This window comes from Chinchilla lanigera, unplaced genomic scaffold (genome assembly GCF_000276665.1).
Source record: "Chinchilla lanigera isolate Chin_1 unplaced genomic scaffold, ChiLan1.0 scaffold00008, whole genome shotgun sequence".
In the NCBI taxonomy this organism is placed as follows: domain Eukaryota; kingdom Metazoa; phylum Chordata; class Mammalia; order Rodentia; family Chinchillidae; genus Chinchilla; species Chinchilla lanigera.
This window is the reverse complement of record NW_004955409.1, coordinates 30,554,013-30,577,339: the sequence shown is the minus strand read 5'-3', so window position 1 is coordinate 30,577,339 and position 23,327 is coordinate 30,554,013. Positions and strand designations below refer to the sequence as shown.

The window sequence follows — 23,327 nt, the reverse complement described above, 5'->3', positions numbered from 1 at the left end:
GTTTTTTTTTAATAGTGTGGAAAGTTTCTCAAAGGCATTCAAAACTTTGTGGTAAAATATAAATTCAGAATATTCATGGAGAAATATTAGTTGGCATTTTTTTATCTATTGTGCTTTTTCTCAAGAATAATCATACTAATATATTGTTATATTTCTTAAAATAGAAAAGAAATGACATATCACTACATAATTCAGAATTGCTTCTTACTTTCACAAATGTAAACATAATTTTTTATTCTTTATGCAATCAGTGATATACATATGTATATCTTTTCATCTGCAGTTTTACAGTTTAGCATTCATGTGATATTTTTGCAGATTAAGACAAGAAAGGAATTTGTTTATAATGGTCATTAAGTAAAATAATTATCTGTTTGATTTAATAAAAGTGGGTACAGTCCAGTTTTTATGAAGGCTTGAAAGAATTTCAGCTACAAGGCCTGAGGCTGCAGTCAGTTACTCGGGCCCCATGGAGAGCCATGCCCTTTGTTTTTTCTCTTTCACCAACAGGTCTATGTGTGCCTGGGGCAATTAAAATACCTTACAAAATGTTTACTGAATAAATAAATCCCACATTATTCAAGTACCAACGCTTTGATTAATCAAATGTAACATCACATTTTGCTGCTTCATGTGACTATTATACTTCTCAATTTAAGACAAAGTAAATCATTTATTATTATGTCTTCCAACACAACTAGATTACTAATGCTAACCAAAATAGAAGCCACTGTTACTGCTGTTCATGTTAGTTCTGTTTTAATTGAGTTGCTGAGAATTTGCTAAAATTGCCTGGAATCGCATTCAACTGGTTACATCAGTTGTGCCCACAGATATCAACGGCCTAAGCCTTCCTTTGCTATTTAGCACAGTCATTCGAAATACTTCCTTATAAATAACAAAAAATGAGACAAATGTGAAAGAAACAATCAATATCAGGGTCTTATTTGCACACTATTTTAGAGTACAGAGGCAGAGAATTTCTTTGTGAGCGGATAAATGTTCATAGCCATCCAGAAGGTTGAGTCACAATATCATGATCACTGGAGAGTTCCAAAGTTTAACTGATTTATATTTTGGAAATTTTCAATATCCAAATTCTCCTTTTTATGATGCAAATCATAAAAATATTTAAGTCAAAGTTAGCATGTACCATCTTTGATTCAATTCACAGTTTACTAAGAACCAAACAGTATACATTCATCAAACGTAGTTTATACCAAATAAAGGTACTTTTAATGATATCAACCATAGATTCATTTGCCAATAAATTTGAAACATTCCATCACGAAAAATTTTATGACTCATTCATAATTTACTGTATAAATCAATTCTACTACTTAAAAGAAACAGAGGTCATTTTTTCCAGATTTATTAATTTACCTAGAAATGTCTCAGTAGTTCTACAAGTATAGTCAGGTATTAAAGCACACAAACTTTTGACCCAGATTCCTAAATTTCAATCCCAGCTCTGGCATTGCTATGTAATCCTGAGCAATTTTCTCCATGCCAAATCTCCTCACATAAAATGAAGGTAAAAGTAGGTGTCTACTACTTAGGCTATTTTGAAAATCAAATGTGTTAGATATCTATTAGAGTCCTAAAAGAATGGCTAATATGACACCATCTGATAAATGTAACCATAGTGAGGATACTAATAGCAATAATAATTATCCGGATAGCTGATAATATTAATTGCTATTACTATTTTAATTGACCTATCAGAAGTTGATACCTATTTAAGTTCATGCCAGTGGTTTCCACACTGGGCAGGCATATACGCTGAGTTGAAATGACATAGTTCATACTTAATTCTTACCCATGGACTCACAGGCCAAGGAGAGATTAATAAAACCTAATAACAATCTACTATTATCTGGCAAAAAGGTATAATGCAAGAATGGTATCTACATTCTGCCTCACACTTGGATTTTCAGTTGGAAATCAGTCTGGACAAAGAGTCAGTAAATCAATAATTTGTGAACACATCATTTTCCCTAAAGAAATTTGTTTTTTTTTTGGTTTTTCTCCGGTACCGGGAACCGAACTCACGACCTTGCACTTGCCAGATAGGCGCTTTTGCCGCTGAGCTAAATCCCCAGCCCCTCCCTAAAGAAACTTGAATGGACTCTAGATTTGCCAGACGGGGAGGGCACTTACTGAAGCTGTTTTCAGGTACACAGTTACACTGTTCACTACACAGAGAGAACACCCCACCACACCCCCAACATGAAAGAACACACTTTCAGACAAATCAGAGACAAAAACTCCTGAAGTACAAAACTGTGAAGGTCAAGCATACTATTAAGTGTGTCGAACTTGGAAATTGGCCTAATATCTAAAATTTGGCCACACTTTTTCCATGTTCCTGCACCCCCAAGGAATCCTAGGGGACTACAATCAAAGGTCCAAAAGCAAAACAGAGGAATGCTTTTTATATATTAAGAGCCCATCAATCTCTTCTGTTATCTAGAAAAAAGCTACACATGTTGACTTCAATAAACATTTACTGCTGAGAAAAGATTCCATTCCCATTGCCTCTTCTCTATAGTTCTTCCGTTTTTCATAAAATCTTGCCAGAAAGGGAAATTGAACATTCTTGTGATGAGTGGCTTAAAAGCAGGGTACAGTAGTTTTAAAACAGTTCTTGAGACATGACTGCAGAATCGCTACTGTTCTACTGCTCATGAGTGAGTGACGAAGTGTGTCAGACACCCCTGGCTTAGCAGAAGGGGCTGGGAGAACCAGTCCCCAGGAAGGACTGTAGAGGTCACAATCACTTCAGGCTCACCGCATGCAAACTATCTGCCAAAAGCACAGTGGCTGTCTGTTTGGGAGACCACAGATCCCTCATCCAAAAACTGAATGTTATGTTAACGAGCAACAGGGTTCCAGAAGATCAAACATGATATCCACCCAGCAGGGTTTATGACTCTGGAGAAGCTTCAACTCCTGAGGGTTCCTGAGACATTTAAAAACATTTGAGAAGCTTAAAACTGCATGAGAAGGTAAATTATGAAAGAAAAGGATAAAAATGGCAGAGCAACAATATAAAATATATTTAGTATAAATTTGGGTTGTTCAGAGCTACAATCAAAGAGGAGAAAATAAATTGCTTTAGGAAAAAGCTAACAAAAAATTTCAGAAATAGGGCCGGGGATATAGCTCAGCAGCACAGCTCCTGCCTGGAAAATCCAAGGCCCTGAGTTCAATTCCCAGTACCCCAAAAATGAAAAACATAAAGATTCAGAAAAAAATATATACACACATATGGCAATAGGTGACATATACATATATATATCAATTATTGTGCAAAAAATCACTATACATAAAAGTAATTTTTTAAAATATGCGTAATTTAAAATCAACTAAAAGTTGAAGTCTAAGAAATACAAAACAGTGTTTGAGATAAAAAGTAAAAAAGTGCAGGTAAAGTTAAGAATTGGCAGCAAAGAAAAGTTGCATGTTTTAAACCTGCAATCAGACTGAGTGACAACAAAGCAGTCCAACCAGCGGCCACTAACCAGGAGAAAGCTTCTCATTGGAGGCTGTTCCTTAATGTCCCCCGATACCCCTCTAACTCTCACATTCACTTCACAGATCGGTGGGAGGCAAATAAAATGGCCAACTAACGCTGGTTGAGTTTTTGTTGTTTTCTAATTTTTCTTCTCCAAAGATATTATTCTTCCCTCTGCATCATCATCTCTCCTAACACTGTATTTTACAAGCCAGGCTTTTTATTATTTGTGTAATTATGTTCTTAAAAATCTACAGGTAGATTAGGCTGAGATGTGATGAGTACAACACTGAAATGTCTTTTTTTTCCACTCAGTACACACCAACAACCACACAAGATTCCTTCTGTTCCAAAGACACAAATCAATTCAACAAGTATTTATTCAGGCCCCACCATAAAATGTGTTCAGGAAGGAAGGCATTCACCAGCTTTAAATCCTTGGCCAGACAAGTGAGAGGAATACCAATTCCTCAGAAGAAACCCAGATCTCAGTTCTCTGTTTGTTGTTTGTTTCCTAGAATAACAATCCAACGTTCCCCTCAAGAATTTCCTATCTTCCAAAATATTTTTAATTGATTTCTTTAGAACTTTAGTATGTTTATTAGTCAAAGGTAGAAACAAGAACTTCCGGGCTGGGGATTTAGCTCAGCGGCAAAGCGCCTGCCTGGCAAGCGCAAGGTCATGAGTTCGGTTCCTGGTACCGGAGAAAAACCAAAAAAAAAAAACAAAAAACAAATAGAAACAAGAACTTCCTAGAAAGCAAAGTCAATATATTAAAAAAAAAAAGATTTAATCTGTATACACACGGATCACATAATTCTGTTTCTAGGAACATAACCAGAATATATTGGGACAAATAATCCAATCAATCCTTTAGCTTCCAGGCACTGTCCTAAATATCTATCCTACAACAGTGAAAAAAGAAAGCAAAGCCCCTGGCTAGTACAGTGTTTATCCTCTCATATTAGTTATCTTATTTTACTAACCCAATAAAGAGGACCTTGCACCTTTGGATGTAAAGCAAAGTTTTCTCGAACAAAACATATTTCAAATTACTAAAAACACCTCTACAGTATTGAATAAGAGAGGCAACTGTTTCCTTTGCAAAACAAAGGACTTTAGGAGACAGACAGACATATCAAAGACGACATTCAAACTTATACCTCTAAAACCCTCAGGTTCTCATACTTTATATTTCTGAAAACTGCTCTGTCGTGGCAAACTGGACAAGAATAAAAGTGTGAGATTTTATTTTTAACTAACTATTTTATTGCGATTTTCTTATACATTCATTGGACTTTTTTAAACAGATCAAAGTAAATTATGATGCAATACGAAAATATTAGGCCTATTCTTATGAAAGAAAATCAGCAAATTGTAAGACCACACGCAAGTGTAAGACCACATATTTAGGGGCCAGGGATATAGCTCAGTGGTATAGTGGCTGCCTGGCAAGCACAAGGTCCTGAGTTTGATTCCCAGCACCAAAAAAAAAAAAAAAAAAAAAAAACCCACATATTTAAAGTTTATTATTTGTTCATTATAAAATGGTTTTGAACTTGCTACATGTGTTTCATTTGTAGTATTTGCAATACTAAGTGTTCGCTTAGTATTCTACATCTTGCTACTTATGTCACTTAACTTTTCTGTGCAAAAAAAAGACTTACGTATGTACTTGCACTTTTCAAGATGAAAAGAGCAAAGAATCACTATAATTCTTAAAAGCTACAATGTAAATTAATATTAGTAATATTAACAAACAATATCAAAAGCTCAAAAGGAGATACTGTATATGTAAATGGAAAAAGTGCATATGCATAAAATATTTTAAAGAAAACCAATAAAAAGAACCGTAAACTTCCAACAGAGGACTGGTTACATGTGATTATGATAAATCCATGTACCAATTCTGTTAGGATATTGGAAAATGCTACTATGAAGGTGTGTTTTTCTTCTTTTTCAGAGCAATATGTCAAGTTAGAAAAACGATCTTATAAATTGTCACTAGATGGTTAGACAAAGCTTCAGGAAACTGCCAATGTTCAATCACACACTTAATACCTCTTAAGAATTATGCACCTTTAAGAAGAAAAATGAATATAAAAATGTACTTAGTCTAGTCCTTCATCTAGACCAAAGAGACTTAAACAGCTGAAGAAATTCTAAATTCAATCAACTGATCACTGAGGTAGATACCTGAGGCTTATGGGCACAAAAAGGTAAGATAGAAATGGAATCCAGGGATGTAGGACACATGGTTACCTGCTTCCCTGAAGGGATGGAATTACTGACAAATAGAGTTCCATGGAACTGATCTACACTTCTGACAAGAATCCTATCTTTGTCCCAGTTAAAAGCATTGCAAACTTAACCTAGCCAAGAAGACAACTACAAAATTTATAATGGGAAAGGAAATCCACAATTGTGTACAGTCCCGTAAGTATTTCATGTATGGAAAACATATTTCAAAAGAAGAAAATATGAATTTAAATGCAGAAAAAATTAAGAGAACCAAAATCATAACATTAATACTTTTGCACATACTATGTGCTATAATTAAATAACTGATTTTGTCTTGTGTGTATGGTATCGGAATGCTGAAAAGCTTAAACGTCATGTTTTAAGTTTAATTTATTAGCTGTGTAAGAATAACTTAACAGCATGTAAAAGTTTATCAAGCCAATAACTGAGATACCTGAGGGAAATCAAATATAATTTGGAAATCCAAGTAAACATTTTTGAAAACACTAAAAATAATTAAGTTTGTAAAGGCTACCATAATTCTTCAAAAGTCTTTAAATGTGATTGCTCAAATATTTCAGATTGTTTTAAATATCTTTACTTGTACTATAAAAAAAAGGTTAACAACTAACATCAAAACTTGTAACTTTAAAAACGTGAGTATTAAATTCTAAAACCACAGTAAATTTCTGAAGTCTGGTACCCACCCCAAAACAGCTCCCCAAGAACAATGCACACTTTACATTTAAAAACTGACACTGAAAGACAAAGTATCAAATGAAGAAGACAATTGAAATGAATGTTATCATGAGCCCATTTACTTATGGGGAAAACACGTATAAACATTTACCAAAATGTTAACTGTGTTTAACTCTGACAGTTGGAGTAAATCCTTCACCTTTCTGCCATGAATGTGGTGTATTTGATTCCTACTGTCGTAAGTTACCACAGACTTAGTAATTTTCAAAAACACAAATTTGTTCTCGTATAGCTCTAGAGATCAGAAGAGCAAAGTCAGGTTCCAGAGGCCAAGGTCAAACTGCGGTCCCTTCTGCAGACTGTAAAGGAGAAGGCTTTTCCTTCCCTTTTCAGAGTCTAGCTTCACTTGCATTCTTGGCTCATTTGCCCTTCTTAGAATCACTCCAGCCTCTTTTGTCTCCTGTTGCATCTCCTCCTACTACACCTCTGACTTCTGCTTTCTCCTCAGCAGGACCCCCGCATTCGCTGTCTCTTAAATCAACAAGGGACCCAATCCTTCTTCTTCTTCCCACCTCCTACCTATCAGCCTCACCCCTTCACTGTAGAGAAGACTGTGCACTTCTGAGGACTCATGAGATTAGAGCGGGCACACCAGAATAATCCAGGACAAATCCCCTCGCTCAAACCCTTACTCAAAATCCCTCTTGCAAACTTCACACTCACAGGTTCCAAGGATGTGGATGTAGACATCTTTAAAGTTCATCATTCCATTTGCTATTTATTAAAATTTTCAAAGTGAAAGAAAAATATTTAAAGTACAAAAGCTATGACTTTCCATGTGGGAAAAACTCTAAACAAAGATGACTGCACAAAATCAAGTTTCTTTTCAAGTGGCTTCAGACTATTGGCCTGCATTATTTTTTAAGGGCCTCCAATAGTATGATTTCCAACCCTATAACCTTAGTATTACTTCAACTGCATGTTCATCCACAGAAAACCAGTATAAAGTAATGAGTGTGACACACACTTGCTTCATCGAGGCTATGCCTGTGAACATCATAAGAAAATAGGAAGTATACACAAAGTTGTGAACCACTCTTTTTTTTTTTAAGAGCAGAATATATTTATTGGGGGAAAGAAAGTTTCTGTCTGAGAGACATAAGGGGACCCGAGCGGGCTGACCCTGAACCATTCTTTGACAAGCAACTGGTCCTCTGCCAGGCGACCTTGACCCACAAACATAATTGTGCTCCCATTTTATAGATAAAAGAACTGAGACTCACATGTAATCTATACATTGTTATTTGGGAACAGTGCAAATTGCAAAATTTTATCTCCCTTCTTTGCCTACTTATTTTTAAATAAAAAGTGTCTTTTCTTAAAAATCTAAGCATTTCATGAACAGCTTCTCCATTTTTGTTCTAGTGCCTCCAAAACATGGAATACCGTAAGTGAAACTGCCATCAATAATGTTATCCTTCAGTGTCTGACTCAGTGGATTGCACCTTAGGATAACTGTCAGTGGTGCTGAAATTTCACAGCAGACTTTTCTGTTTACCTGCTTTAATTGATACAGACTGTATGAATTAATAGAATAAACAAATTTATTTATTGTGTGATACAAATCACATACATATCTAGCATATAACTTGATCTATCCTGACTAGTTGGAAAAGTACTAAAGTTACTTAGATGCTATGCTCAAAGTGAAATTTCAGCAGTTTGTGAAAGAATGATAAATGTGGTCATCTTTCCATATTTACGTTAGCCAGAAACTTTTGTCAAAGAGAACAACATTCCACACAATAAGGTCTTAATGTTTTCATTTTAGCTAATTATTTAGAAAAGTGCCTCAAAATACCACATCATATGTATAATTTGATGACACTTTCTGAGAAATAAATTATGTACGTTTTGCTTTTATATACAAGGATCTGGGGCTAGATATAATCAACTCTGTGCCTTAGGTAAAGTTTTTCTGTTTTTAAATTAAAATTCTAGGTTTTATCAGTGAACATACAATTTAAAAGAATTCCTGGACAACAGACATCAACTGGAATTTTCATGAGCAAAATAGGCACGTGGTCACTATCCTTATTATATGTTCATCTTTGCTTCTTATTCATTTTGAAAGAAAATGAAAAATGGATCATGTAAAACCTGGTCTCTTTTATTCTTTGAAAATCTATGCAGTACCTTAGATTTCTGTAAGTATTCCAAAGATCTATAAGCCAGATGACAACAGCTCATTCCCCATTTGTAGATGAAATTGATATCTACCACAGAGCAGGACACAGGGTCTTCCTGTTCTGCATCTTCTGCAAAGCTAATCCATTATTTCTCAGCACTTACACTTCAGTAAAGAAAAGCAAGGCATGAGAGATGCACCTTACCATTCATGGAACAACTGAAGCTCTGTGTCCTATTATTTTAAAATGAGTTTTCTCAAAATAAGGACTGCAAGGTACAGCACTAGTAGACATCTACTAAATTCAGATTTCTAGTACTGGAAACAGCTCTGCTACTTTTTCTGTTACCAAGGAACTACCAGTGAGCTATGTCAAAAGAGAATTCTCTATGTAACTGGTTCATCATATCAAAGCTTCAAAAGTTCCAACTGTATCAAAGAAAGGCAGTATTTCAGGCACCTTTCTAGCCCATTAGGAATAATGACTTTACTATATGCAACATAGCAGTCATTCAGGGCAGGAACCTTTAAAATTGAATCGAATTAAGAATGTACTTTAGGTCAAATCATGTCTATCTAAAATACACAACTACATTTTCGCAGAGCCCATGATAGTACAATTAGTCTAAAAGGGAAGAACTGACCTTAGCACTGCTCACAGACAATGCAAGGCAATTCGCAATTGAGACTGCCAGGCACTACTAACGAAGCGGAAAGAAATCTCCCACCTGGCTGGTGATGATCATGCTTCAGTGGAACTACATTTACCTTAGGGTGTATTCACTCACAAATGACAAAAATAAATAAGCAAACAAATAAAATTTATAAAAAAGAATACACATGTTTGCAAAACATGACCCTTATGCAAATGAGAACATAACTTCTCAAACATAACTTCTCAAATGAAGGAAACCACTGAAAGCCACTTTACTTAAGGACTCTTCATTATTTTCTCAGAATTTACTCAGAATCAGTACACTATTTAAGAATAATTCATTGCTTTACAGGTAGCAAAGATTCTTTCTATCCACTAGTTTTGAGCCATAATGATCAATAGTCTAACCACATTCTCTTCTTCCAAAACACTTATGTAGCTACATCTCATTAGAAGGAAGTGTGCTGAAACAATTTAGCCAATTTTATCACAAAAGGTAATAAACCTCTTGGATGAATGGCAATGATATTTGAACATTTAAAGATAAGTAAGGATTAGCTAACTCCATCATTTTTTGTTACCAGGGTATAATGCCAACAAATTCCAAATCAATGCTGCTACATAAACTACTTCTTATTTAAAAAAAAACTATGAACAATTACATGCATCATAGATTACATGATTCTTTAAGGTTGAAGAGTGTTTCCAAACCAGGCAATAGTATCTCTCTAATGCATCAAATAGCTCTAATGAAAGCCCATTTCTAATGTTCATCAGATATCAAAAGTGTGAGGAAAACGGGTTTTCTTGCCACTGATAAGAGAATACTAGCGTTACGGCATCCAAAATGATGATCCTACTAAAAAAAAAAAAAAAAATGATGATCCTAGCCAGCCATTAAGTAGGATGCAAATTCCAGATGAGAAAAGCCATCTGGACTAAGGAATAATTTAAACTACCGTGTAAATAATGCCACCCTGTCAAAGCAAACACTGTGTATTTCAGTAAACGACAGCTACTATAATGTAAAATTTAGGAAACCACTCTCGCCTACACAGCCAACCTGCTCATTCCAAACTCTGCACAAATCAATGCCATTCCAGCAGTGAATAAAGCATTGGAGGCAGGGGGGCTGCTTTACACTCCGCTGTGTGGTGTAGAGTAAATGATTTAACCTCTCTGACGTTTGGTGTCTCTATCCTTAACATGAAGATAAGATGACTATGGCAAAGGGCCACTGTGAACATCAGAAATGACAAACAGAAAGACTACACAAAGGCTGGCACATATAGATGTCAGGAAGGCAACGTTCCTGGAGGTGCCCCTCTGCTGGCCGCTGCACCGTGAGGGACAGGCAGCTGAAGGTCCACTGCTACTCATGGAATTTTCCAGACGTGGCTATGGAAACTTGCTGACCGTGACCCAGTGCTCCTGGGACCAGTTCTTCCTGTCACAGGCAGGGCATCGTGCAGTTGCTCCTTAAAGTTCTCTCCTGAGACACTCATAAAACTTCCACTTCTTAACAGTCATGTCCTCGATCTCTCCTCACTACTACCTGTGAGTTACTTAGTGGGGCCACTCTTGCTGACCCCGTCCACAGAAAGGCTTTGTTGTCACAGTCCTTCTCTGCCCTCAGGAGCAGACAGTCTCAAAATCCCACAGGCTTTGCCTATGTCAGCCTGTTCAGTTCTATTCATCACTACTGATTCAAAGTCATCTATGAAGCTGAACTGAACACCACCCTAGATGGTAAGAAAGCTGCATCTGTCAGCCTCAGATCACGGCTCCAGATCAAGTGTTTTCTACCTGTGTTACCGTCACTGAGGGTCTGAGTGGGCTAAACAATCTCTAATTGTAATCCTGCTGTTCAGACATCCTACTATTCGTTACAGCTTTCTGTATCAGGGATACAGGCCAAACGTTTTGTTACAGTTTAGAGTGAGAATGGCCCCCAAAAGCCTCATGCACTCAGAGACAGGGTTTGATGAAAGTGACTGAGACATGTGGGTGTTACATTCATTGGTGATTTCACCCACTGGCAAGTTCAGTGGCCAGTATGCTGTTGTGGGAGGGGTTTGGTCAGAAGAGGTGGATCACTGCGGTGGGACCTGGAAGGTCATCCCAGCTCATCCCTTCTCTCTCTGCTTCCTGGCTGCCATGAAGTGAGCTTCTTTCCTCTGCCCAACAAGCTGTTTTTGTGTGTAAGCCTGGCAAACAAAGACAGACTTAAACTTCTCAAACTGTGAGCCAAAGTAAGCCTCCCTCCTTTAAATTACAGGTGTCAGGTAGGTTGTCCAGGCAGTAAGGAAAGTGACTAAGACACCTTTAAAGAATGCTAAATGCCAAGATCACCAGCTTTGCAAGACAGAAACTGTATGGATGGCTCTGAGTGGACAGTAGACCTCACCTTTCTATAACTGATAGATAATCTTCTGTCCCACTCCCAATGGTCTTTTCTGGAGCAGAGAATTCATCCTTAGATGTCTCTAAATTCCGGCTATCCCTTTGCCAAATGTTCTGCAGCCATTAAGGATATCCTTCCCTGAAGTCTGGCAATCATATGGTAGAACTCTGTGCAGAATAAAGCCACTTTAAGGCATAAGCATTCTCTGGTCTAACCCAAGACCTATCTGTCAAACTTTGCACTTATCAATACTTCTTTATAATTTGAGGATCTTAAAGAAAGGTGGGGAAACACTGATATTTAATTGATAGAAATGGTTGAGAAATAGTGCCTGGAATAAATATTTGACTTGTAACAGATGGCTTAATTCAGTCAAAATCTCTGGAACTTAATTCAAGTACTTGCAGTAGACTAGCCTCCCCCTGGCTAAAGGCACCCATTCAAAACAGAAGTAAATTCCATAATTACCCAGTGGTTATTATATTGTTCATATAATTGATTTAGATATCCTGGTTTTGAGGTTTTAGTATGTCCAACACACACATTTAGAAAATCTTCATTGACACTTTAACCTAACAAATTAATCTTTATTAATAATTAATGGAAAATGCTTTAAGAAAGTTTAAAATTTATACCAACATAAATGTAGTGACAATATCTCAAGCAAAAATATTCTTAAAGTCAGCTTATATCATCTATAAAAGAATTCATGACAAAATATGCTTCAGTTGTCAAGGATTTCATACTTGAATAAAGTACTATTTTATTTGACATATAAATATGTTTTGGTAAGATATCAAATCAAGTGCTGGTTACATTTGTATTTTTTATATTTCACTGTTTATGAAAAAGCAAATAGATATTTAAATGTTTGCTCTTTTATTTGGGTTTTGAGCATCTATTATTTCTGTGATTAAATTTTGTTTACTGAAGCAAGCTTCAGTGGTCGAGCTGCAACATTTCATACACTGGCAAATCCCTTCAATACCTGTTGTTAAAACAAATAATAACCAAAATAAAACACAAAAGCTTTACTTAGAGAAAAAGTATGTCATCAACTGGAATACTATTATAGCAAATCTACCTACTGTAGCTACTGTATAAAGTTACAAAATGAAGTTTAGAAAAAGAATGTATTATTAAGCTCTCAAAATTGTAATCACATTCTATTTCATCCCTCTTGAGTGAAGCGCAAACACCCTTTTGAGGGAGATTCTATCCCCACTTTATGGAGTGGGAGACTGAGGCTTAGATGGAGATGAACTTGAAATAACAAGAATAGAAAGCCAAGAATGAAAAGTAGGCTGGCCTCCATCCAAACGCATGCAGTTCTCAGACTTTTAGATGAACTAATCCTATCACTGCATACACCTTACAACAATGAGTTCTTTCCTATATTTTGAAGAAAGACACAGACAAATAAGAGTCAGAAAATAATGAAACAATAAGCCAAGTCACAATGGTCGCACATAATAGTCAAACATCCACTGGGTCATCCCAGGGAAGAAGGATTAGATGAGAACTTACCTGCAACATATAAGGAACTTACGCAACTCAACAGTCTGAAGATAAGCAACTTTAATTTTTTTAAATGGACAAAGGACCTGAATAGACATTTCTCAAAAGAAGACATGTAAAAGATAAGCTGACAAATGAAAAATGTTCCACTTCATTAATCACTACAGAAATGCAAATTAAAATCACACTGCAATGTTACCTCATACCTGTTAGAACAGCTATTATCAAAATGACAAAGGATAACAAATGTTAGGGAGAATGGAGTAAAAAAGGAATGCTTGTACACGCTTATAGGAATGTAAATTAGGATACTCATTAAGGAAAATGGCATAGAAGTACCAAAGAAATTAAAAATGAAATTCCCACATGATCAAGCAAACTCACTTCTAGGTATATATATCCAAAAGAAATGAAAATTGATTATGCCTAAGAGATCATCTGAATGACCTACTTCAGTGTTATTCATAATAACCAAGATAGAGAATCAGTGTAACAGCTATCAACAAATAAATATATGAAAAGCATGTGAGATACACACACACAGTGGAACTTTTTAGCCTTAAAAAGGAAGAAAATCTAGGGGCCGAGGGTTTAGCTTAGCAGCACAGCACCTGTCTGGCAAGCGCGAGGTCGTGAGTTCAATTCCTGGTACTGGGAAAAAAAAAAAAGAAGAAAATATTATTTGCAACAATGCAGCTGATCTTGGAGGATATTATGCTAAATGAAATAAGCAAGTTACACAAAGAAAAGTACTGAATGATGTCATTTATATGTGACATCTAAAAGAGTTGAGTTTACAGAAGAGAGTAGAACAAACAGTGGTTTCTAGAAATGGGGGAGATAGGGTAGAGGTTAAACCAAGGGAATAAAGTTTCCAGTAGACAAATGAGTGAGTTCTGAAGATCTACTGTACAACATGTGGGCAACAGGTAATAACTATACATTATATAAATTACTAAGAGTAGATCTTAAATGTTTTCACTACAAAAATGGTAAAGATACGAGGTAATAAATTGTTGATTAGCTTAAGCAAATCATTTTTTAACATACACATACCAAAACATCAGGGTATACAGCATAATGTATATAATTTTTATCTGTCAGTTGTCCTAGTTACTTGCTCTGTGCTTAGACAAACTACCTGACATCCACAGGTTAAAGGAGAAAAGATTTATTTCAGCTCACAGTTTGCAGAAGTTTCAGTCCATAGTTGTCTGGCCCCAAAGCAGGTGGCATGGCAGAGGGACAGGGTAGAGGAGGAACAGTCCATGGCAGGAAAGGCAGGCAGGAAGCAGCACACAGTAAGCCTCCCTTTCCCTCTTACTCCATTCAGGCTACAAGCCACATCCACAGGGGGATTTCCCATTATCCACACCTAGAACTATGCTAAACCAATCAGTGGACTAATCCAGTATCACGTACTCTTAATCCATATTCACACACCTATAACCCAGCCACCTCCCAAACACTCCACCTATGAGTGCAAGAGGCTTTGGGGGGACTTCTGGATACAAGCCACAACATCACTGAGCCTTAATAAAGCTCAGAGATGGGCAGACTCTTATAGAAGCACCTTGACTGCAATGTTAGAAAGGCAACTCAAGGCAATTATTTCAGTTATAAAAAAAACACTGAATATTATGAAAGCAGCTTATATGTCCATCAACAGACAAATGGATACAGAATATGTGGCAGTCACACACAATGAAGTACTACTCTACCATAAAGAAAGATAAACTTGAATCATTTGTAGGAAAATGGATGCACTTTGAGACCATAAATGCTACATAAAATAAATCAGACATACAAGTTTAAATATCACATTGTTTCTCTTATACAAGAAACCCAAATAATAAATAAAGAGTAGAATAAAAATAGATACTAGGAAATAGGGAGATAGATCTTTCTCAAATGGGAAAAGGGGATCAAGAGATGGCAAGGGGTGAGAGAGGAGGAAAAGGGGATGAAAAGGGAATTAAAATGTGTTATGTACAGATACCAACTCCACACAATGAATATAAACATTATGGACTGCAAATGTGTACTAATAAAAAATAATTTTAAAAAACCTAAAACCACTAACTTGGAAAGATCCCAGTGAAACCAAAAATGTGTACCACATGTGCAATTTGGTTAGTGTTAAGGTTTGTGTCTGCATGTCCCCCTAAAGCCTCATGCAGTCATGGGGTGGGCTTCTAGAGTTTATGATTGATTCATGGTCCAATAATGGAATTATGGATGTGAGTTCTACACCTGCCCTGGGAGGGGATAGCTTGCATACAGTGTAAGAGAGGGAAAGAGGCTGCTTGCTGCTGCTCCTCTCTTTTGTTCTTATTGCTTTTGCTGTTTTCCACCGCCATGAACTGTTGCTCTCTGCCATGTGCCACTCTGCCTTGGAGCCAGCCAAGTATGGGCTGAAACCGCCAAGAACTGTGAGCTAAATAAACCTTTCCTTCCTTCATTTTGGGTGTCAGGTATTTGTCTCAACAATGAGAGAAAAGGAACCAAGACAATTAGAAAGTTACTGACGTCTTCGTGGGGGGCATTATTAGGTAGTGATGCTCACCTGCTCACAAAAGCTAAAATCCCTGCTTCATTGTGCAGTGGGAACCCTAGAACCTAATATTCCATTTTTATGACCTTTGCAATTCATCACTAGACTCTGTGTCTACTTTTTAACTTCTCCTTTACTCATTCCTCTCCCATCTCTCTTATTGTATAAGAACATTACATTAAAATCCTGTCAATGCTTAATCAAAATCTAACATGTCTAAGCAGAATTGACATGATAGCAAACAAACTAAAAAATAAAAAGTTCATGTTGATGGATGGTGTTTAAATCACTGCAAGTAAGCAATCTCTACACGTTACCCAATAAACTAAGCAACTGTAAGTCCTTATTGGTTAGTGTCCTTACCCTCAAGCAAATGGAAAAACTCAAACTAAAACTTTCAGATAACTTCACAGACTGCAGTAAGCTTCAAGAGTCTCAAGATTTAACACTTCATTTAGATGTCCTAGTACTCCAACTATGTGAACCAGAAAGGATACAGTATATGAAAATTTCAGTTTTCCAGAAAAAGTTAGACAAAATTCCAGCTAAAAAGTACAGTACATGCTTCTGTTGCTAGCAAGAGAGTGTCCTACTCTAGAAAGCCTTAGATTACCAACAATTCACTATGCACCTGCATACTTTCCACTATTTTCATTACTGCATTCACACTTTTCAATCACTTCTAGATATAGATATGAAAAAGTGACTGAGGACAATTAATGAGAGAAGCATTTGGGAACTCCTGAAATTGTGCCTAAATACAAACAGTAAATGCAACAAATTCTTCATCAATCAGGACTTTAGTTGGAAGAGATGCCAATGAAACAGGGAAGGGTATTTTTTCCTTCCTTTTCACTAAAATAAACTGAACAAAATTCCCTCATGATTGCATCTTTTAAAATCTCAGCTTCGTATTTGCCAACATTGTTAAGCTGCTGTATCAACTGCACGGCTTGTGCCAACGAAAACCTTTTGCAACTTTGGAAGAAACTTCTATACAGGAAACGGTAAATTTGAGCAGGCATGATTGTTTCTGCATATATGTATTTTTACAACAATTCTTACCTTTATAACTGCTTAAATTATGTAATATTCCACAATGGCCATGGAGGCCATATAATTAAAGACCTATTTTCCATGTGAGACTGGAAGAGCAAGAAACAGTATCGATGTCTTTTCTGCTGCCAAATAACTTCAGGTGGTGCTATCATTATTGGTTTCTAATGGTACAAAAATATTTGGCTGACAATATCAGAAGAATTCCAGGAGAAATTTTCACATATTCTTATACAGGACAGAAAGAATTCTGAACACGTATGAGCTAAATAATAATTTTCTTTGTATCTAGCCTCCACTAATACAAAGAGAGAAAATAATACTGTTTTGTTTTGTTCCAACACGCTCCAAGATTAAGAAAAGACTCATGATACTGAAATCTCATCTTCAAAACTTCTCTAATTCTCAGGAAACTAAAAGATGAGTACTATTTTTAAAAACATTCTATAATAAAACTTCTGTCTTCACATTTTGCACGTGGGCCTCTCAGGTTAACCAATATGATTGTCAGAGGTCGCAGGTCAAAAAAAGTTTACTTATTCCCAACATATACAGACAAAACAACAAATATTAATGGTATCATCAACCCATCTGGGGCTGCATTTTAACCAATTCTAAACCAGTCTAGAGCCAGGCAAGGTGGTATATGCCCATGATCCCAGCACTCCTAGGTAGGAGGATTGCCAGCCTCAGTCACATAGGGAGTTTAAGGCCAGCCTGGACTGCATAGCAAGACCCTGTCTCAAAAAAAAAAACAAAAAAGTCTGACCCCATTTCTACTATCTTGATCATTTGATTCAATTCTTGGTATATACGTATTACTTGTACCAGTAAATGTGCTTTTTGTTTAGTGATGTAGTGTAAAAAGACTTGTCCTCAAGGAATTCCAGGGTGGTTCATGTCTGAAAGGATGTTTCAAAACTGTCACCTGGGCTTTACATCCACACTGCTCCTTAATGTTATTATTTTATTCATGTGTTGAGATAAAAACAATATAATAAATACACCTTTCATGTTAGCAAGGCACTAACAAAAGGAGCCTTAAACAATACCAATGATTTTGCACCTATTTCCCAGGAAGTATGTATGTATGTATAATCCTTTATGCATATAATCATTAACATTCGAAGTAATCTTGGATATAAGTTCACACATTCATAGACTTGCAAATTTCTGTATTGTTTAATAAAGTCATTAAAAGTCATTCATGCATAAACTGGTAAAGATGTACATGCAATCAGCTCAAAAATGGTAATAAAAGTTGGAAAGATAGTCATAAATCTCCCTTAATAATTGAATGTAGAGAGGAGATTGCAGGTAGGAGATTAGTAAAACTTAAGAACAAATAGCCCAGTCATCAAGTAAAGAGTTATGGGACAAGCATTTAAACTTTGGTAATAATTTTCCAGTCATCCCACCACCACCACCACAACATATACACATACCATACATACATACGTACTGCAGGTTTTTCTTTCAAATCTATCTCAGTCTTGCATCTAATGGCCCACATTAATTTATGTATTTGTCAAAACTGTTAATCAACCAACTCTTTATATCCCAAATCAAGAAGGCTGAATGCTTCTTCAGAGTCTCAAAGGATATTCTCATTGTAAAAACTGTTAAACGTGTATACCTAAAAGATTCACTTAAATGTACTAATAGAAAAGTTAGCTTGTCTTTTAGATTCTGAGATACATAATGGGGCCCCACATTTTACAGCCTACACAAAATATTAAAAAAGACTTTAGCACCCAGAGGCTACACATGGTTGATGAAGCTCCTAAAATATATTTTCAAAAACTTAGACACTTAGATAATATACTACACATATTACCCATATATAGTACGTGCACATGTTGAGCACCCCAAATCCAAACAACTTCAAAATCTGAAACCTGTTGAGCACCACTATGATATCATTTTAGAGAATTGCATACCTGATCTCATGTGCCTGACTGCAGTCACAAAGCAAGAACACTACAAATATACAGAGGTACCTTTAGGCTACTGATAGAAGGTATACCTGAAACTACTAGATTTTGTACTTAGTCTTGGGTCTCATCCCCAAGCTATCACATTATGCATATCCAAAAACTCCAAAATCCAAAAGAATCCAAACTCCAAACCACTTCTGGTCTCAAGCATTTAGGATGAAAGATAGTCAACCTTTATGATACACCCATGTTTGATATACTGTGGTACAAAATATATACTATATACAATGTGATGTCATAATATAAGCCTATCAGGCTTTTAAACTTGAAAATGAATTAAAGTTTAAAATGTACAGTATTAATATTACTTAAGCATCACTTAGTAAAATGATAAATTATATACTTATCATTAAATCAGAAAGTAGTAGATATACAATATGAGAAAGTCTGTTATAAAATATAAAATTAGAATTAAAAATAGACACTTAAGACCCAAAGATCATTAGTTTGAAAGGATTTTTGTTGTTCCATGGGTGTTTGACCTACCAGCTAATTTTTTTCCAGCGTCCTCAATCTGTGCAGAAATAGTGTCAAAAATTAATAATAAGGAGTAAAATGACACTACAACTGTTAAGAAAATAATGTGCAATTAAGGAAGTGAATCAGGTACAAAATATAACACTACTCTCAGTCCCAGGCTCTAACCTTGTCACCGTTTAACTATGCTCTCTTCTATTTAATCTCACTTTTCAATTTCTCTAGCCAGGCAGATGACCATGTAAAGTGAAACTGTATACCAAGAGTTTTACAGATGTTATCAGTCAATTTATGCAAATTGAAGGAGAAAATATTAGTTGTCTTTTTAATAAGATAAAGCAAAAGACAAATAGTCATGTAATTGTACCACACATCTCTAAATTAATACTTCAATACTGCTCATTTTCTATAGAAAAAATGTGTGTGTGTGTGTGTGTGTGTGTGTGTGTGTGTCTGTGTGCAGACAGCATAATATAAAAGCAAACTAATTCATTCTCTGGGATCTGTTTCGTGCTTCAAAAGAATTTCTCAGTCTATATATTCAAGGTTCCTTTGCCAGCACAAATTAACAGACTTTCAAAGTGAACTCAATTACTGTTAGTTTTTTCACTCTCCTTAAAATAATAATCAGGCACACGAATTAACATAATTCATATATATTTATAAACAACCAGGCTTTAATGTTCTATGCTTCTGAAGTAAAAAAATAAGAAAACATAAATAAAAACTTGGGTCAATACTTTCAAACAAAGGATTAAAACATCTTTATTCATACATTGTTACACACAAAAAAGCAAGACTATATTTTCTCATTTAAACTAGAAGTTAAAAAATTCTTTACTTTTATAATTCAGTAATTATGGCACATTGCTCTAAAAGATTTTTGCTGAACTGCCATTAAAAAATTTCAAGTACAATCTTGTCTGCTATATAATTAAAGAAAAACTATAAATTACAAATACCCATAATAATGTAAAGACGTGTTTCTCAGCATCTCTTTTACTTATCTCTGTATACTTCAGGTACTCACCCCTGCTGAAATCAACAGAACTGGTAGCTAATATGTCCAAAGACCTAAATTAGGATGCTCTATGTTAGTATTTAGAGAGCTCTTGAACAAACTGGATGGAAAATCTCTGACACATCTTAAAACAAATGAAGGACTCAGAAAAATCAAGAAAACTTTCTGCTGTAAAATTCCACAAGCCTCCAGCTTACATGGTAAAGTGTAACTGATTTCAAACTTAAAACATCCATTTGCCTCCCTCCTTTTCTCCTTCTTCCCTCCCCCTTCCTCTCCCTGTTCCCTCTCCTCTTCTCCCGCCCCCTCCCCTTACCCCCCCTCCCCGCTTATCTTCCCTCACCCTTCCTCACAGTTTATGTCTTCCTAAGGCTCTTCAAGAAAACCTGAAACAAAAGACTTCCTCCCACCTCCTTAAGGCTACACTAACTAACACACTTTGCCATTCCTACTGCCAAAAAGCAAAGAGATCCCGCTACCATGTGATGGACATTCAGTCCTCCTAATCTTGCTTTTGCCTGGGGTAATGTATGCTGAAACTGGTAATCAGGGATGGACAGAGAGACAGCTGAACTGAAAAGATCTTCTGCCTAGTCCCACTACCCCAGTATATATTCTGTGTGTATATAACTCTCAAATTTACATCTAAATGTCTTACTCATAACTTTAAAAAGAATCAAAGTGAGATCTGTACCCTGTCTTCCCCAAGCAAACTTTTCAAACTTCTCTTTTAGAGGCAGAGGAGCGACCAGCCTAAGTACAAAAGGGAAAGATTTCCCTTATAAACCAGTCACCAGGGCTGATAATTTTCTCTTTCTCCTATTTCTTCAGGTGTCTCCCCCAGAGCTTGGCTCAGGTTCTAACCAGCTCTGGATTGAATGCCAGCTTTCTTTCTGCGATAACATTTCTGGCATTCTAAGACATCCCCCACACGGCAAGTTGTCTTTCAAGATGGCCTTGGTAAGGTATGATATCTCTATGAGAAGCTTACTGAGGCTTCCAGTAATTTGAGTTAAATCACAAGGCCTTTCCATAAAACTTTCCCTGGGTATCCCACTCACCACCCCGAGCCTGCTGCACCCCATAGGTACTAGCTGGCCTTCTTGTGCTTTCCAGTTATTGTCCATGGAGTGAGTATCTCCCTCAGTAGCAACTGAGACAGCTAGAATCCACTCTCCAGCCAAACCCCCACCCCAAACCTCTTGAATCACGCATGTTTCTTTGCATCCTAAACTCCATGTAGGATGTGTGTGTTTTAAAGTCTGTCTACATTAATTTGACCTAATAAGAATACTTTCTGTCACTACACCATTTCCTTTAGAATTTATATAAAATTTGACAGAACTGCGTTCACTTTGGACAACTCCTTTATACACTGTGTGTGTGTTTAATGAGTACTGTTTAACAAGTCTGTATCCAGACAGAAATTGTTGTAGCTTGTAATGTTGAAAGTAAGGCTTTCAAAACCGAGTGCCTAGGAGTCTGCCCTTGTTGACCCATAATAGGCATTCCACAATATTAATGAGGACAAATCGGATGTGACTTGTGCCAGCTTAGCCAAAATTGGCCACTTTCATGGAAGTTGCAAACGAAAGTTATATGTAAAATAATTAGATCAACAAAAAATTCCTGGCGCTCAGTTACCCTCGTGTGGCCTCCAGAGCTTTCACAACCTCCTAGATTAGTGATTTTTCCCTGGGGCTCTTCCTAATATTCCTGTACTCAGTGTCACATTTCGAAAGCCTGGAAGTTTAGCAAATCCAAGTCCAAACAGTGTAAAGAAAAAAATTCATGACTATTCAAGTGATCATTAAAAGGTGAGTACTAATCAGCCTTCCACTGCAGAAATGCAGCACCTCAGAGACCTCAGTCTCCTCCTCCAAAGCTCTGCCTTTCTGGACTAAGCCCACTAGCGCCACAGGCCCCTCTCCCCGGCACTCTCTCACCCGCGTCTCTGCAATCTCTCTGGATGGCTATGGAGATAAGCTGAAATTGCACCAACAGTGTTGAGAGGACAGATCCCTCGTGGGTTGGCCTTCCCCAGTATAATAACCTTTTTCCAACCTGCCTTCGGTGGCCACTGCGCAGCGTCCCACAGCCTCGAACTTACAAGCAGAGCCAGCATCTAACTGCTCCTGGACATCACCTCATGACTTCAGTCTCGCGCTCCCAGAGTCCCGGGAGTGCAAAAACAGGAAGGCAGGCTGTTAACTTTCAGGTTTTATTGTTGGAAAATTTGTTTCCATCCTCACAAAGAGACGGTAATAAAGAATGGCAAGGACCTGAGATAAGTGCGGTCTGCTTGGCTGTTTTTACAGCTGGCTCAGTCAATCGCTCTTTTTGAAAAGCTTAATTGACAGGTGAGAAATTCCTGGTCTCTAGTCATTCCAGGAACTCCAGAGCATCCATCTAAGCTGGGACAGCGTGCTGCCGGGGAAGGGAGTGGTGCTGGCCTCGTCCCGGGGGAACTCCGGTGCGGGAAAGAGGATGCTGGCGCCAGGAAAACGCTGGTCCAGGGTCCAGAGGGCAGGGGGCGGGGGAGCCGGGAAGCGCCAGGGATGAGAAGCGGCCCGAGGAGAAGGGGGCAAGATGCCTGACGTCAGGGCAGGGATGGAAACGAGTGAAGAGGGCGCAGGCTGGAGAGAAACCCGGGTGGGCGAGGGCAGCGAGCGGCAGGGAGGACAAGCCCCGGGGTGGGCGGGAGGACTGGGCCAGGCGTCCGCCCCGGCGCTCCGGACCCCTCCGCAGGCGCGGCCGCGGGAGCGGGAAAGTTGGCGCGGCCCGGGGGGCGGGCGCAGCGCCCCCGCGCTTACCTTCTGGTCCACGATGGAGCAAGCCATCTCGCGGACGTGCGCCAGGCTGTAGTCGCCGGCCGAGTCCTGCAGCAGGAGCACCGGCTCGCGGCTCAGGCCGATCTGCAGATGGAAGGAGACGCCCCCCGCCGGGGCCGCGCCGGGAGCCAGGAGCGGCGCGGGTCCCGGGCCGGACCCCGGCACCAGC

The 23,327-nt window shown here is 37.6% G+C and overlaps 1 protein-coding gene across 2 annotated transcripts in view; it reads right to left on the bottom strand.

Annotated features, from left to right (window-relative positions):
• The window catches only part of Prkd1 (protein kinase D1), a 306,494-nt gene extending 283,249 nt beyond the window's left edge, over positions 1-23,245 (bottom strand). For both annotated transcript variants that reach the window (XM_013510389.1, XM_013510390.1), the window contains exon 1: positions 23,141-23,245. In XM_013510389.1, coding sequence (XP_013365843.1) covers positions 23,141-23,167 — 27 coding nt within the window. In that variant the 5' untranslated portion in view covers positions 23,168-23,245. The remainder of the gene's footprint in view (positions 1-23,140) is intronic.
• Between the last annotated feature and the right edge of the window lie 82 nt (positions 23,246-23,327).